We start from the raw sequence: 15,231 nt of genomic DNA, 5'->3' as shown, positions 1-15,231 counted from the left end.
ACAACGCACCCTGTAACTATTATGTATCATCTATCCATTCTATTTTTCTTGCTTTCTTCATGCCATGTTTTTTAATTACTTACGTTCTCTCTAGTCCTACGTAACTTCTGATATTTAGAATCATCTTTCTGTACGGTAGGGCAATAAACATTTTGATAGTGTCTTTATAAAATATACATTCATAGAGCGAATTGTGAGGAGACAAGAGTACATAACTTTTTGTTAACATCCAAATACACTTCATTATGCAGGTTCTTTATACTCTATGTCCCTTGTAGGTCAAATATTTATCTTCACGCGTGGTCTGGTAGCACTAAAGCCATCTTCGGCGCTGGTGAAGAATCACAAAAATGCGTTTTCATAGGAAAACAGGCAAGGTTTCTAATGATGATTTATACGAATAGATGAAAAATAATCCGATTCAGGAAGGAGAATTTCCCGATTTATTCCCTTTTGGATTTCAAGGTTTCAGTTGATGACGTATTAAGAAAATATTAGGAAACAGATAAATTAGACCATTGTAATACATACTGGTATAATTGCATATATTTATAACTTTGGGGAAAGGAAGAATTTTTTTCTCGTTTCTGGTGAAAGGGGTATTTTTTGGTGGACTTAATTTATCACAGAGGCCCCGACTTGCCTACCATTCTCGACAATTAAAGGGTCCTGTTTCCTTCCCTGTTTACATAACTCCGACAGGGTTATACTTTGGGCTGTTTGCTTGTTTATCGTTTGCCTGTTTGTTACAAGGAATCCACGTAACCTTCTGGGTAGAAGGTTGCGTGGATTCATACAATAGTTACACCAAAGGTGAGCTTTGTAACGGGTGGCAGTTATTGCGGGTTGCAGTTGGAGAGAGAGAGAGAGAGAGAGAGAGAGAGAGAGAGAGTGTGTTTATGCTGCTATAAAACTGAAAACTGGACGACCTTGGTGAAGTGAACTTCGCTGTTCCGAGATAAAAAACTATTCTTAAGAGTTCTCTCTCTCTCTCTCTCTCTCTCTCTCTCTCTCTCTCTCTCTCTCTCTCTCTCACAATGGTCGCGCGTGTCTGGTCATACGTCTTTGGGTAGAAAATGCAGTTACATCATGTTCTTGCAAGAGTGAATCGAGTACATCATGCCTATGTTAGTTCACATTCTCTAGACCGTTTTTATAATGTCGTTGCATCTACGCCCTCTGTTCGGGGAATATTTCCAGATTTCTATCTTTGGAAATATGATGGACAATCTTCCATGGAATCATTTCCGCTATGCCCTTACTGGGGGCTGGAGTGCCCTTAGCAGCTAGCGATCTATGTTTATCTCACCTAAGGGAATTCACGAAGACCCTTGTTATTTCGGTCAAACTGAATGCGTTCCGAGAGCAGTAATACTCGATGGAGCCGTTAATTCATTTGTTTGGACGGTCGTAATTGCATACTTCGGGCGCAATCGAGTTTTCTATACAGCATATAATGCTGTATGAAACTTTCAGCCACGGCCCATGAAACTTTTACCCGCGGCCCCATGAAACTCACTCACGATCCGGTGATGGCATGTGTTGTTGGTTCCTATAGCGGTGCCAGAAGCACGTTTATGACAAACTTTAATCTTAAATAAAATAGAAATTACTGAGGCTAGAGGGCTGCAATTTGGTATGTTTGACGATTGGAGGGTGGATGACCAACATACCAATTTGCAGCCCTCTAGCCTCAGCAGTTTTTAAGATCTGAGGGCGGATAGAAAAAGTGCAGACAGAATAAGTGTGGACGTATAGACAAAGCCGACACAGTTTTAAAGAAAAGAGATCTGCCAAAGTTCCTCGTTTGTTGATTTGTATATTCTTTGCCGTTCTCTACTGAACTAATCTTAACAACTGTGGCCCTGAACGAAAACAACAAAACTATTTTCGGTAGATAGCCTATCGTCCAGAGGAGAAGAATGCAAAAAAAAAAGAAGAAAAATGGAAGAGTTAGCTAAAGACATCATCTCGATGACTCTTGTCTGAGCTCGTAATCTGTCCTGACTTATCTTGTACACAGCCTTCAGATTATCGCCATTCCTATCTCAGATAAAGAATTGTAGAGGCCGGTTGTGACGAATAGGCTACAATTTCTCTTACCGGCGACGTATAAAAATTCACAAAGCAAAATATGTTATGGAAGAATTGTAGAAGAGGGGGAACAATGGCATCTTCATAAATGAAAAAAAAAGAATGATGTTCAAAGGAACGCGCTACTTGGCAACGCATGCCATCATCTCCTTGGCAGTGGCGCTGTCAGTCCGTACGTCACTGCGTCTTCCCCTCATGCATTCGCGCTAGACTGGAGGGTCAGGCGTCTTCCCTTTGTAGGCGTCGTTGGCAGCAGCGGCTCGAAATGTCCTCCGGCTGCCGAAGTGGTTCTTCCCCTCAGTAGTTTTTGACCAAATGTTCAGTTCCGTAAATTAGACCCGGTCTTATTTAAGAAATTCACGCGCGACTAAGTTATTTCAAGCCACAGTGAAGCACTTTGCAGCGTGAAACAGATCCCCATTAACTCATTTTTGTACAGTATATGAATTAACACTTTGTTCAGCAAGGAAATAGGATTCGCGAAGATGTGTCACGCCAAAAACAAACTTGAGGGAACGCCAGGGGATTCTGCAGACGTCGCAGACGGCGAACTTCAGCAGGGTCAAACCAGAGGTCGTGCTATCACGCAGGTATGTAAATGGTTGTACATTAGTAACTTGAATATTTTAAATTAAATACTGGAGGGGTGACGGACAGCTGTGCTTGCTTATATGTGTGGAGATAAAAGTTGTCCAACAATTCCTGTTATCTTGGGCATAGATATTAAGAGATAAACAGAGATTTATTTTCTTTAAGAGAGTGAATTGAACGCATTTGATTAAACACCATTCTCAGCTGAATTTAACACTCCTTCCTATGTTATTCTATTCTGTACTAAGGAAAGTAATGTGTCTCTGTCGAGACAGATAGACAGACAAAGGTCGTAAGGGCTTTCATCGCTGTTTGTCTCCGTCAGGAGGGACGAAATGACTCTTGTTAGACGTCCTTTGTCCTCCCAAGTCTTAACAAACCGTCGAGTGAGAAACCACCCGGCTTTCGCGTCCTAAATAAGTCCACTGTAACGCATTTCTTCTCGTCTGTGTCACATTCAAAGCTTTCAGATTGATTGATTGATTGACTGAATATAGAATTTAGACCAAAGGCCAAGCACTGAGACCTATGAGGTCACTCTTCAACGCTGAAACGGAAACTGAAAGTGAGAGGGTTTGAAAGGCGTAACAGGAAAACCTCGCAGTTGCAATATGAATCAACTGTTAGGAGAGGGTGGAAAGTAAGATGGAAGAAAGAGAATATGAATGGAGGTACAGTAAAAGAAACGAAAGGGGTTGCAGCTAGGAGCCGAAGGGATGCCGCAAAGAACCTTAAGTAATACTTGACTGCATGAGGTGCAATGACGGCACTACCGCCCTACGGGGGCGTTTAGATAAAGTATCATTACCTCTTCTACGCCACATTTTGCATCAGTGATGGAGGGATACGCCTATAAAGGTGGCAGAGCTGCTGTGGAATTTCATCCGCCAATTTTTTACTCTTCCTTCTCCAAAGGGTCCACAACCATTTATTCAGGCATTCATTTACTTCAGATCACCAAGTTTTAATGTCTCCATTCAGATGTCTCAAATTAAATCGACATTTGTACTGACCCTTCCTTGCCACCCTTTATTTATGTGTTTGTTTTGTTAACAATTGCATATTTTTAGTGTTGTCATCATTTTCTACTGACAAATCGCTTAGCCTGTTTCTTGTGACGTGTTTTTATTACGTATGGAAAATTACTATATATATATATATATATATATATATATATATATATATATATATATATATATATATATATATATATATATATTATATATATATATATATATATATATATATATATATATATATGTATATATATATATATCACGAGAGTTCAAATGAAAATGAACTGACACATCAGACAATAACTGCCACATGCTGTTTCACAGAACGTAGAACGCAGAACGAAACCCTAAAGTTTGGGACTGAGAAATACAGCGGAGTGAAAAACAACAAAGAAATAAAAGTAACATCCAAATCAATGGACAATTGCCAAGTTTCCCAATAACTCCCACTTGACTTATTCGATAAACTTGGCGTCGGACTTTGCACTGTTGTTCGCAGATCAACACTTTTCCAATTCTCCTGGCTGAGCAAAGTCTTACTCCTTCCATTTTCTATTTCTGGGTGCGGTGACGATGGCCCTTCATTGAAATCCCAGGGCCAAGAGAGAGAGAGACAAGGTCTGCCCAACTGGGTGGAGTGGCCTCCCACCTGGGGTAACTACGTAGGCGATGACGTATCTTAGGGGTACCTGCTCGTTACGGCAGTTCACCTGCTGACGTAATAAGGAGGTAGACAAAGCCTGCATGGGGGATTTAGGGGGAAGCGAGCAGAACTTCTCTTTCTCTTGGTCTTGTGAAATCCCCTGCTGTTCGTACGAGGTTTGCAAGACTTGGATCCGGAGCCGAACTGATTCTAAAAACCCGAGGATAAATTGCTTATAGAAGGAGTCTCGAGCTTGAATTTAATAGCCTACACTCCGCAGTCTAACAACGGTGAATAATAAGATCTCCTTTAAAAACAAACACACGAAGAGTAATGAGACAGAGAGGATGACAGGGCAAATAACCTCGGCTATCGGATGAAACTTGGGATACAATCAAGTAAAAAAAATGAGACAAAATCGAAAGGAACTTGCCGAACATTTTCCGGGAGGAGATGAAGGGTGCAAAGTAGTCCATGCTGTATTATATACTCAAGTCTAGGAAGTCGAGTTAAACGAAGCAAAAGAAGAGACGAGAGAGAATTCCTCGAGAAACGACCGGACGCTGTTCACAGAGCCGAGCATTCAGTGACTGGCGTCGGAGTTAGGCTAGCCCACAGAATTATGTGAACGAAATATTCATTGCTGAAAATAGGAAAAGACCTGCCAAAACTAGCCCACAGAATTATGAACGAAATATTCATTGCTGAAAATAGGGAAAGACCTGCCAAAAATAGCCCACAGAATTATTAGTGAAATATTTATTGGTGAATATAGGAAAAGACCTGTCAAAAGGACGGGTCGGTCAATAAAAACACCAGAAAATGAAGAATGACAACACCAGGAGGAACGTGAAGGGGTTCATTTGACTGACAGACCACAAGCTGAAGAACACTTGAGTCACGAAGTGTACTGGTAAATGAATTGGCGGTTTTTGAAGAAACCTGAGTGTTGGAAAGTGCAGATAATTTTAGCAGATAATTGAATAATACCTCGTATACCAGCCAGTTTGCTTTGCAGAGTATGGCATGTGGAGACGAAGCCAGGTGATGGGGAACTGGAATTATTATTATTATTATTATTATTATTATTATTATTATTATTATTATTATTATCATTATTATTATTATTATTCAGAAGGCGAACCCCATTCATATGGAACAAGCCCACCAAAGGAGCCACTGACTTGAAATTCAAGCTTCCAAAGAATATGGTGTTCATTAGAAAGACGCAACAGAAGATCAAGGAAAAACAGAAAGAAGAGATCACTTATTACAAAAAAAAAAGAAAAACAAATTAACAAATTAATAAATAAATAGATAAAAAATGTAAGTAAATTATCAAAATACAAAGATGGTTGTATTATGGTGGTAATGCATTGCATCTTCACTAAACTTCTGAGGTTCCAATTGCGCGACATTCTCAGAGAGACTGTTCCACAGCCCAACGACAGGAGGAATGAAGGACCTCTGGAACTGAGAAGTCCCACAGCAAGCCATATTTGCTGCATATTGATGCTGCTGTTCAGGAAATCCGGTTGCTCTCGGTAGGAAAATGAAATCAGGGATCAGTTGTGAATGTGAAAGATCTCTGTGAACATACAATTTATGAAAAATTGACGAGCAAGAGACCATACGTAGATGGCCCAAGTCGTAACTGCTAATATTAGGAAACAGAAACCTACCACCTCGAACCACTCTATCTAAAAGGGATAAGTCTCTGGCAGAAGCAGACATCCGCACAAGAGAACAGTTTTCTAGTAAAGGAAGGACAAATGACCTGAATGACCTAAATCAGGTCGCCATTTTGAAAGATGAACATGAAATTCATGATGAACTGTTCATATTATTATTTGGGAATCTGATATTCTCTTTTTTTTCCGGAATTTGATAACAGTGAATTGAATTGAACTGAATATTAAATTTAGGTCAAGGCCAAGCACTGGGACCTATGGGGTCAATCAGCGCTGAAGCGGAAAATTGACAGTAAAAGGTTTGAAAGGTGTAACAGGAGGAAAACCTCAAAGCAGTTGCACTATGAATCAATTGTTAGGAGAGGGCGGAAAGTATGGTGGAAGAAAGAGAATATGAATGGAAGTACAGCAAAAGGAACGAAAGGGGTTGCAGCTAGGGGCCGAAGGGACGCTGCAAAGAAACCTTAAAGTAATATGGCACTACTCCCCTTCGGGGCTCTCTCATGCTATGATCTTAATTGCACTCTACTGTCTGCATACTCGTGTAGTTCTATTGACACATGTGCATAGATCTTTTAGATTATGCGCCCATTACCCTTCAAATTCTCATTGCACTTTCATTAAGAGGCTGTTAGACACATATGCTTCTTAAACCTATGTGCAACACTCTCCAGTCAACTAACTACCAGGTACAGGATTCACTGGGTAGGTCAGTAGCACGTGGCCACATTAACTGTCTCATGCAGGACTCGAAACTGAGTTCTCTCGCTGTTAAGCAAAGCGTTCTACCGTATATACGGTATATATGTTATATATATACTATATATATATATATATAGATATATATATATATACTACAGTATATACTGTGTATATATATATATAGATATATATATGGGGTGAAAAATAAAATGTCAAAAATGCTGGGCAACGTAACTGAAGCAACCATCTTAACAGGAATGAGAGAGAGAGAGAGAGTTTATCGGTTGTCATTCAGAGATTTCCCGGGCAGCGCCGGGTTGGTCAGCTAGTATGTATATATATATATATATATATATATATATATATATATATATATATATATATATATATGATCTGAGAACAAGAAAGTTCACGTAATCCCATATTAAGTCTCGATATCATCTCATGTCTAGCAGCATCATCATTACTTTCACAAAATAAAGACCCAAAAATGCGTTGTGGGACCAAACCCTTCCATCTGTCATGTCCAGATATGCTACGGCACACGGCAGGGCACGATGATGGCTCGTATAACGAGGCTATTCTCTCCTCGCGGCCAAATAAAAATGGCTTCATCATGTTCCATTATCTTTTCATGAATTCATGGCTTTGTGCGAGTTGGATCTCTCGGCGGGCCTAATGAACGGGCACGTCTCGATGAGCTACCCCTGCCCTTGGGCGTGGGAGTTGCTAAGGGTGACAAACTCTTCTTCTTCCCACCATATTTTCGCGAACAGAGACAACTGGGATAACGAAAATCATACAAGAAAAAAAATGGGAATACTACGCTACAATCTACAATCCACAAGAAGACAGCGCATATTCTGTGATAACAAAAACCAACGGCGTAATGTTAAATGTGCCCCAAGAATTAAAAATTAAACTAATAAAATGATCGTGAACATGAATTTTTGCCAACGCAGCAACAGGTATACAGGCCTACCAAGATACACTCTTTTACACACAACCGGACTGAAATCGCGGCTACGTCAGAACCTGACGAACTCGCGTTGCGGGGAACGTGGTCTTCCCCAACAAACGCTTAAAAAATGACGCAACGGAGAAAGACGATCCAAGTGAATGTAGGACCCTGTCCTTTACCGCCACGTTGAGGTATCCTGTTTCATCTGCTTCGTTAGGGCGAAATAACAAAGATGAACCTCTTTCTTTCAGTCCTGAGTTGTCGTTGTTCCTAGGAGGTCCTCGTGGAGATAAGACTCTCCTTCCCTATCCCCTAGCCCTCGCGTTTTTGTACAGGATAGGATAGTACAGGGTAGGATAGGATGGGACAGGATAGGAGATGGGTGGAGAAGAGCAACAGGGAGGATGAGAAAGAAAGATATAAAGGCTTTTCAAAATGATGCACAGGGGCAGGCGGAAAGAAAGGGGTAGACCCAGGCGCGTTTTCTAGTTACATTTCATCCATGATGTTTGTAATTAATATATATATATATATATATATATATATATATATATATATATATATATATATATATATATATATATATATATATATATATATATATATATATATATATGTGTGTGTGTGTGTGTGTGTGTGTGTGTGTGTGTGTGTGTGTGTGTGAATGTATGTATAACTATGCCCTTTTTGTTATGATTTAATACAAAATTATGTGACATATTTCTAAACTGCAGATAAGCGCCTGCCTGGCTGCCTCCCTTGGGAACCTGTCAGCAGCTGCTGTCAATGGCTGGACAGCATCAACTCTCCCGTCTATGAAGGAAGACCCAGATCTGTCCATGACCACGGCAGAGGTGGCCTGGATTGGTGAGCCGTTGCACAGTCAACTGATTAGCCTAAGAAATGAGTGTATTCCGTGATTTTACTGTAAGAGAGATGAAATATGCGTGTAAGAAAACCATAATGAAAATAGTCACATCAGAAACTGGCCATCTTCTCTATTTTCGAACAGTAAGCATCATTTCCGTGGGGTGTATGGTAGGCAGCGTCTTTGCCGGGCGGCTCATGGACTGGATTGGACGACGGGCGGCACTGGCGGTTATGACGCCTTGTCTGTCAGCTGGCTGGGTTACCATAGCTCTTGCCCCAAATACTCCAATTGTATTGGTCGGGAGGATGATCTGCGGCGTTGCAACCGCTTTCCTATTTTCCACTGGCACAGTAAGTTAATGATTTACTTGGTCTTCATTTCCTTTCATTTTTACTTCTCAAAGTTTTTTCCCTTCCTTAGCATTTTGAGACAGTACTTCTTCATTTTGTAAAGTAACTTGTTTTAAATATATAATGTATAATTGTAGATGCTAACTTTTTTCCTTTTCAGGTGTACTGCAGCGAAATACCGGAGGCTCGTCTGAGAGGAAGTTTGGGCCTCATTCCAGCACTCTTCATGACTTTTGGCGTAGTTCTGTCTTACATAGCAGGAGCATTCTTCTCATGGCGTATCAGCTGTTACGTCTGCTCGGCCCCGCTCATTTTGATGTTCGCGCTCTTGTGGTTTGTACCCGAATCTCCCTATTGGTATATATTGAAGGGGAAGAAAGAGAGTTGTCAGGCCTCCCTCAGGTGGTTGAGAGGACCGAAGTACGACTTTTCCACTGAACTGGCTGAGATGGAAGATAAAATCAACTCTGTGGGTAAAAAAGTGGAGTACCGCGAGTTGTGGAGACCACGCACTAGGAAACCATTCCTAATTTCCATGTTCATGAGCACCTTGCAACAAGTGAGTGGTGGCAACATCCTCATGATGTTCACTGGGCTGATTTTCATGTCTGCTGGGGTGGAGAATCATCGCATGGCCACCGTTGCCACCGGGTTGGTGCAAATCGTTGCCACACTCCTGAGTATGTTTACTGCTGACCGTCTCGGGCGACGCCCGCTGATCATTGCTTCGACATTCATCATAAGCTTAGCAACAATATTCCTTGGTGTGTGTTACCTCATGAACGATGTTTTTGGAAATAAGTGGCCCCCCTGGGTGCCTCTCGTCTCTGTGCTGACAGCAGTTGCTGGGTACTGCCTTGGATGTCGCACGTTGCCTTGGCTACTTTCTGCCGAGCTCTTCAACACCACAATTCGATCGACTGCAAATGCTGCCACTCTGTTCTATAACCGTCTGCTGAGTCTGACAATCTTGCAGGTGAGGTTATTTCTTCTTATTGAGTTTCACCTTTGTTTTTTTTTTAATGATTATATCTTATAAAGATTTTTTCCTTTTGACCTTGTACAGTTGACTAAATCTGGAGACATATCTTGCATAATTTCTGATTTGTAATTTGTGCTTGTTTTCAGTGTATCAGGTTTTTTTAACTTTTAAGAGTTAAAAGTATTCAAGAGTTTTATCCTGTCATTACTTGCAAAACTCACATGATGTTGTGGGTTTGTATGTCAGGAAAAACACAAATAATTGTTGAATTTGTCATGCTTCGTATCTACCGTGAAGTCCACTGTCATTAAGCATCTTTGATTTTCATTTCTCAGAAGTAGTTGAAGTTGATGCAGATCTTAGCAGAATTAATGTTTAGACAGGCAACTTCATTATTTAGCTTGTGTCATCAAGAAAGTAGAGTATCTTCATCATTCCTAAATCACTTATGCAAATGCAACTTTATCCATTCCTAATGTCACCTCTTAAGCAATCTGACGCTTGTTAACTTAGTATTCTTCCAGTAAAGAAACAGTAATGTTTGCGTTGGTTTTCGTTCGAGGGTATAGAAAATAAACAAGCGAGATAGACCACTGAACAGCATCGTCCTAAGTTCAAAACTGAATGACTTTTTTTTTTTTCCACAGGTCTACCCATTTTTCGAAGAGGCCTTTGGGGCACACACGGTCTTCTTCACCTTCGGAGGCTTAAGTTTGCTTTGCACTCTGATCTCTTTCTTTATCGTCCCAGAGACCAAAGGGAAGACGCTGGAACAGATTCAGGAACATTTCGAATCTTCGATGAACAAGAAGAAGAAAAGTAAACACAACATCGTCCACCCGGAATGCGAAGTTACTGCTGGAACGAGCGTCTGAAAAAGACATATATTTTCTTATTAAAACTTTCATTTTGCCAGTATCTGTGGATATATATATATATCATGGCATTTTGATTACATATACAACCATATATATACATATGACGATGCAGTAGTGATTGGGAATAACAAAGAAAAGCTGCAGAGTTTACTGAACTGTTTTTAAGCGCTTGCAAGGGGATACATTTTAAAGCAAATGTGAGCAAGAGTAAAATTTAGGATGGTAAATGGGAACCAAGAATATAGTCTAGTGAATGATGTGGGAACAATGAGAGAACAGACCCAGGGAGAGAGTCTAGTGAATGTTAGTATGGACAGTGAGAGAATAGAAGCTGAATTCTTGTAAGTCTCTGGGATTAAAGATTTATGATAAAAGTAGGATGAGAGAGGAGACTAGTCTCAGAGTAGGTGAAGCAAGGAAGGAAGCAGGACGTTTGCTAAAGATTGGGGGCCAAGGTTGGAATATGCGAAGGTGTTGAACCAACTCTCTCCTATGGAAGTGAAGTGTGAATGGTGAATACAAATGAAGGAGAGAAGGTGACAGCTGTACAGATGAACTATATTAACTATTTGTAATATAAGAACAACTGAAAGGGTGAGATATGTGAAGATGTGTAGAAGGAGGGTATACGACCTAGAAAAGGTGCCAGGATGAGTCAACGTGGTTCGATCATGTGGAAAGAATGGAGGATAATACCACACAAAAAATGTGATGGATAAATAGTAAATGTACTGCTGATCCCTCTGTATAAAAGCATGAAGGGTCTAGTGTCTTGGAAATTTTCTGCACAGGGATTCATCAACGATTCTGCCATTCAAGTGTGACCGTAATAGTGAATGGAATAATTCACTCGATATTCATATCCACAGTGAAAGAAACTAGCAGTGAGTGCCAAACGGCCGGGTCTCCAGTGATGCAAACCCGCCGCTATTGCTTTCCCGACCGTCGTTGGTCTGAGTCTGATCTCACTATAGATCTGAAGGTGACAACTTAATAGGAATGAAATCACTGATGTGACGAGGCGTTACCCTTCTTCAACTTCAGTGTATTGACGACAAGGTAAAGCTCTCCCCTTAGAGACCCTCGAGAACCTGGTATCCAGATAATTTGGTCTGTACTGGGTCTCTGTGAAATGTGCCGAGTTCTTAAGTAACTGTTGGGAGGGGGAGGAGGTTACCGGTCACTCCTAAGCTCAGCAAAGTATAATTTGTTAAAAATTTAGTCTTATTCGTCAAACGATCACATTTTGTAAACAGCTGAGAAATTTGTTTTGTTAAGGAAAAGTAAATAAAACCCATATTATAATAACAAAAAAATAAAACAAAACCTAAATCTCTTTGTGAAAGCATTGCTATTAACCTCATAAATATGGATGAACTGCGTCTGCGCATCTACGCCGCTTGTCCCGCGGATTGGGAAAGAAGCTTGGTCCTATCCAGTACCAATGTTCGTTATTTTTTCCCTCGCTGTCTCAAGTCTTGATGGGATATAGAAAAACGCAGAGAATTTATTTCACATAACTGTTTCGCTTCTACACACACTGATAACTTTTAAATGGATTATTAATTCTGTTGTTATTTACATGAAAAACCTTGCGGAAACTGTAATTATAACGGAAATAAAAAACACTGCCTTTTAAACACTAATGTATTAAGTTGTAATTTTCACTTTTTTAAATTGTTTTTTACATCCTTTTTGGTGTTCTTTTTAGAATTATTAAGGTAATTCTTCCTAAAACATATGGACACCTCAGCAAAAAAGGTTATTGCAGTCTTGGGGATTGGGTGGGGGTTTGTAAAGGTAAAGATTGGAATGGGTGAAGGAACCAAGTTAAGTATATCTTAGATTATCCAGACCACTGAGCTGATTAACAGCTCCCCTAGGGCTGGCCCGAAGGATTAGGTTTTATTTTACGTGGTTAAGAACCAATTGGTTACCTAGCAACGGGACCTATAGCTTATTGTGGAATCCGAACCACATTACAACCGTGATTTTGTCTATTCACATTTATTTTGGTCATTGTCACTGATGGAGTATGCCGAATATTTGTGCACTATATGAATGTAACTCCAGTTCAGATCAAAACATTGATTTCACTTTTCATAAATTTCCTTAAATGAAGAACTCCGAAAGATATGGATTTGTCCCTGCAGGAGAAAAGATCAAATTTTAATGTGGATTCTTCAAGGATTTGTGGTTTGCATTTTGAATCAACTGATTATACAAGGAACCTTCAATATGAATTACTTGAAATCACGAGACCAAGATATCTTGTACAGTGAAAGAATGAAGCATTACTAACAATGCATCAGAGGATATGTTTAAAGTATAGCATTCTTTTGAAGTAAAGTCGACTTTTCTTAATAAATCATTTATACTGTTTTTCCCCGCAGCGTGTTAGTGCCGTCAGTGTACCTTACGCGGTGCACTGTCGGCATTACTTAGGGTTCTCTGCAGCGTGCCTTCCTTAGACCCCTAGCTGCAACCCCTTTCGTTCCTATTACTGTACCTCCTTTCACATTCTCTTTCTTCCATCTTACTTTCCTCAACCGTCTCCTATCAATATTGATTCATAGCGCCACTGCTTTGAGGTTTTCCTCCTGTTACAACTTTCAAACCTTTGACTGTCAATTTCCGTTTCAGCGCTGAATGACATCATAGGTCCCAGTTCAGTTCAATTCAGTTCATATATTCTTAATATATTGCAGTGTGATAAATATTTGCTGCGTAATAGATACTGTGTTTGCTATTACCATTTAGATGTCACAGTTTCCCAATTTGGAATTTCGGTGGTATGCAAGGAGACAGCAAATGTGATGGTATTCCATTCAAGTCAAGTTAACTGCTCGAAATAAATCAGTTTATTATTATTATTATTATTATTATTATTATTATTATTATTATTATTATTATTATTATTATTATTATGGAACAAGCCCACAGGGGCCATTGACATAAAATTCAAGCTTCCAAAGAATAGGCCTACTATGGTGTTCGGTAGAACGAAGTAACAGAACGTAAAGGAAAAAAATACACACACACACACACACACACACACACAGGGGAGATCAGTTATATAAAAAAAATCACGATTTAACATTAATAAATAAATAAAAAAATGTAAGTAAAATATTCAAATGCAAGTTGAATTGTAATAGGGTAGCAATGCATTGCATCTTTGCTTGAAATTCTGAAGTTCCAATTGCACGACATATATGGTGGGCTGTTCCACAGTCCAACGATGTGAGGAAAATCGTAGAAAGTCAAACGACATAAAAAATGTATAAAACCAACAATATAATCAGTTGGCCAAGAGCAAGAAAGATTGTTAATGATGATCAGCCAAGGCACTTGTAAAAAAATCGACCCAATAAATGGGAAAGAAATATGCAAAGCGTAGACATTTTACGGAAGGTAGTTGGCATGTGGGCTATAGACTGCCTGCATAAATGAATAAGATTTCTAAATAGACTTATGACCTCGGACGCTTCCGAATTTACTAGTTCGCCCTCTTTCCCCCTCCTCCTCCATTTGTCAGGCGTGAATATTTGGTTGCCAACTGTGTGTATGTTTATTTTTACTGTCACTCTAGCGTATATATATATATATATATATATATATATATATATATATATATATATATATATATATTGTAAATTTCTACTACGACATATCAGTCATCCTGAAGGTGTCTTTTTTGAGTTTTATACCGCGATCTTAAGTCTCCTTAACATGATTAATACTAAATTCACGCTCACATCTATCGCAAATTTGCGGCAATGGTTTAGCATTCATTCCACTGGGGCTGGAATTGAACACGCGAAAAGCACCATTTAAAAATATATAGGAAAAGTAGGCCTATAGCTTTAAAAGGATCTTTCCTGGATAGTGACCCCCAGGGGTTTTCGGGGGCCGTTGTCTGTGACTAATATTTCTCGGGGATCATTACTTTTATGATATTTACAGTCTTTTGTTTATGCTTTCACGGCCATCCCCAACGGGCTTGTACTAAACACGCCGCAAAGGTGGGTACACACCGGGTTAAAACCCATGGGGGGTTCACTATTTGGGAAAGATCCGCTTTTAAACCTAAAATGTGATAATGGTTTAAAGCAAATTATCTCTCTCTCTTTCTCTCTCTCTATTGTGAAAGCTGTCTTCGAAAACTATATATATATATATATATATATATATATATATATATATATATATATATATATATATATATATATATATAAATATATGTACACACACACACACACACACACACACACACACACATATATATATATATATATATATATATATATAGAGAGAGAGAGAGAGAGAGAGAGAGAGAGAGAGAGTATTGTGAAATCTCTCTTGAAACTATGTATATGGAGGGAGAGAGGGAGTATTGAAAAAGCTGTCTTCGAAAACTATACATATACATACATATATATATATATATAT

At 39.4% G+C, this 15,231-nt stretch overlaps 1 protein-coding gene across 1 annotated transcript; it reads left to right on the top strand.

Annotated features, from left to right (window-relative positions):
- Window positions 1-2,278: 2,278 nt before the first annotated feature.
- Window positions 2,279-12,115, top strand: LOC136825339 (facilitated trehalose transporter Tret1-like). Its single transcript, XM_067081551.1, has 5 exons — window positions 2,279-2,684; window positions 8,433-8,565; window positions 8,711-8,919; window positions 9,080-9,895; window positions 10,549-12,115. The coding sequence occupies exons 1-5, from the start codon at window positions 2,580-2,582 to the stop codon at window positions 10,774-10,776; spliced, it is 1,491 nt and encodes a 496-aa protein (XP_066937652.1). The 5' UTR covers window positions 2,279-2,579; the 3' UTR covers window positions 10,777-12,115.
- Window positions 12,116-15,231: the final 3,116 nt, after the last annotated feature.

Source organism: Macrobrachium rosenbergii, chromosome 37 (assembly GCF_040412425.1).
Source record: "Macrobrachium rosenbergii isolate ZJJX-2024 chromosome 37, ASM4041242v1, whole genome shotgun sequence".
NCBI lineage: Eukaryota > Metazoa > Arthropoda > Malacostraca > Decapoda > Palaemonidae > Macrobrachium > Macrobrachium rosenbergii.
This window is presented reverse-complemented; position numbering and strand designations above follow the sequence as displayed.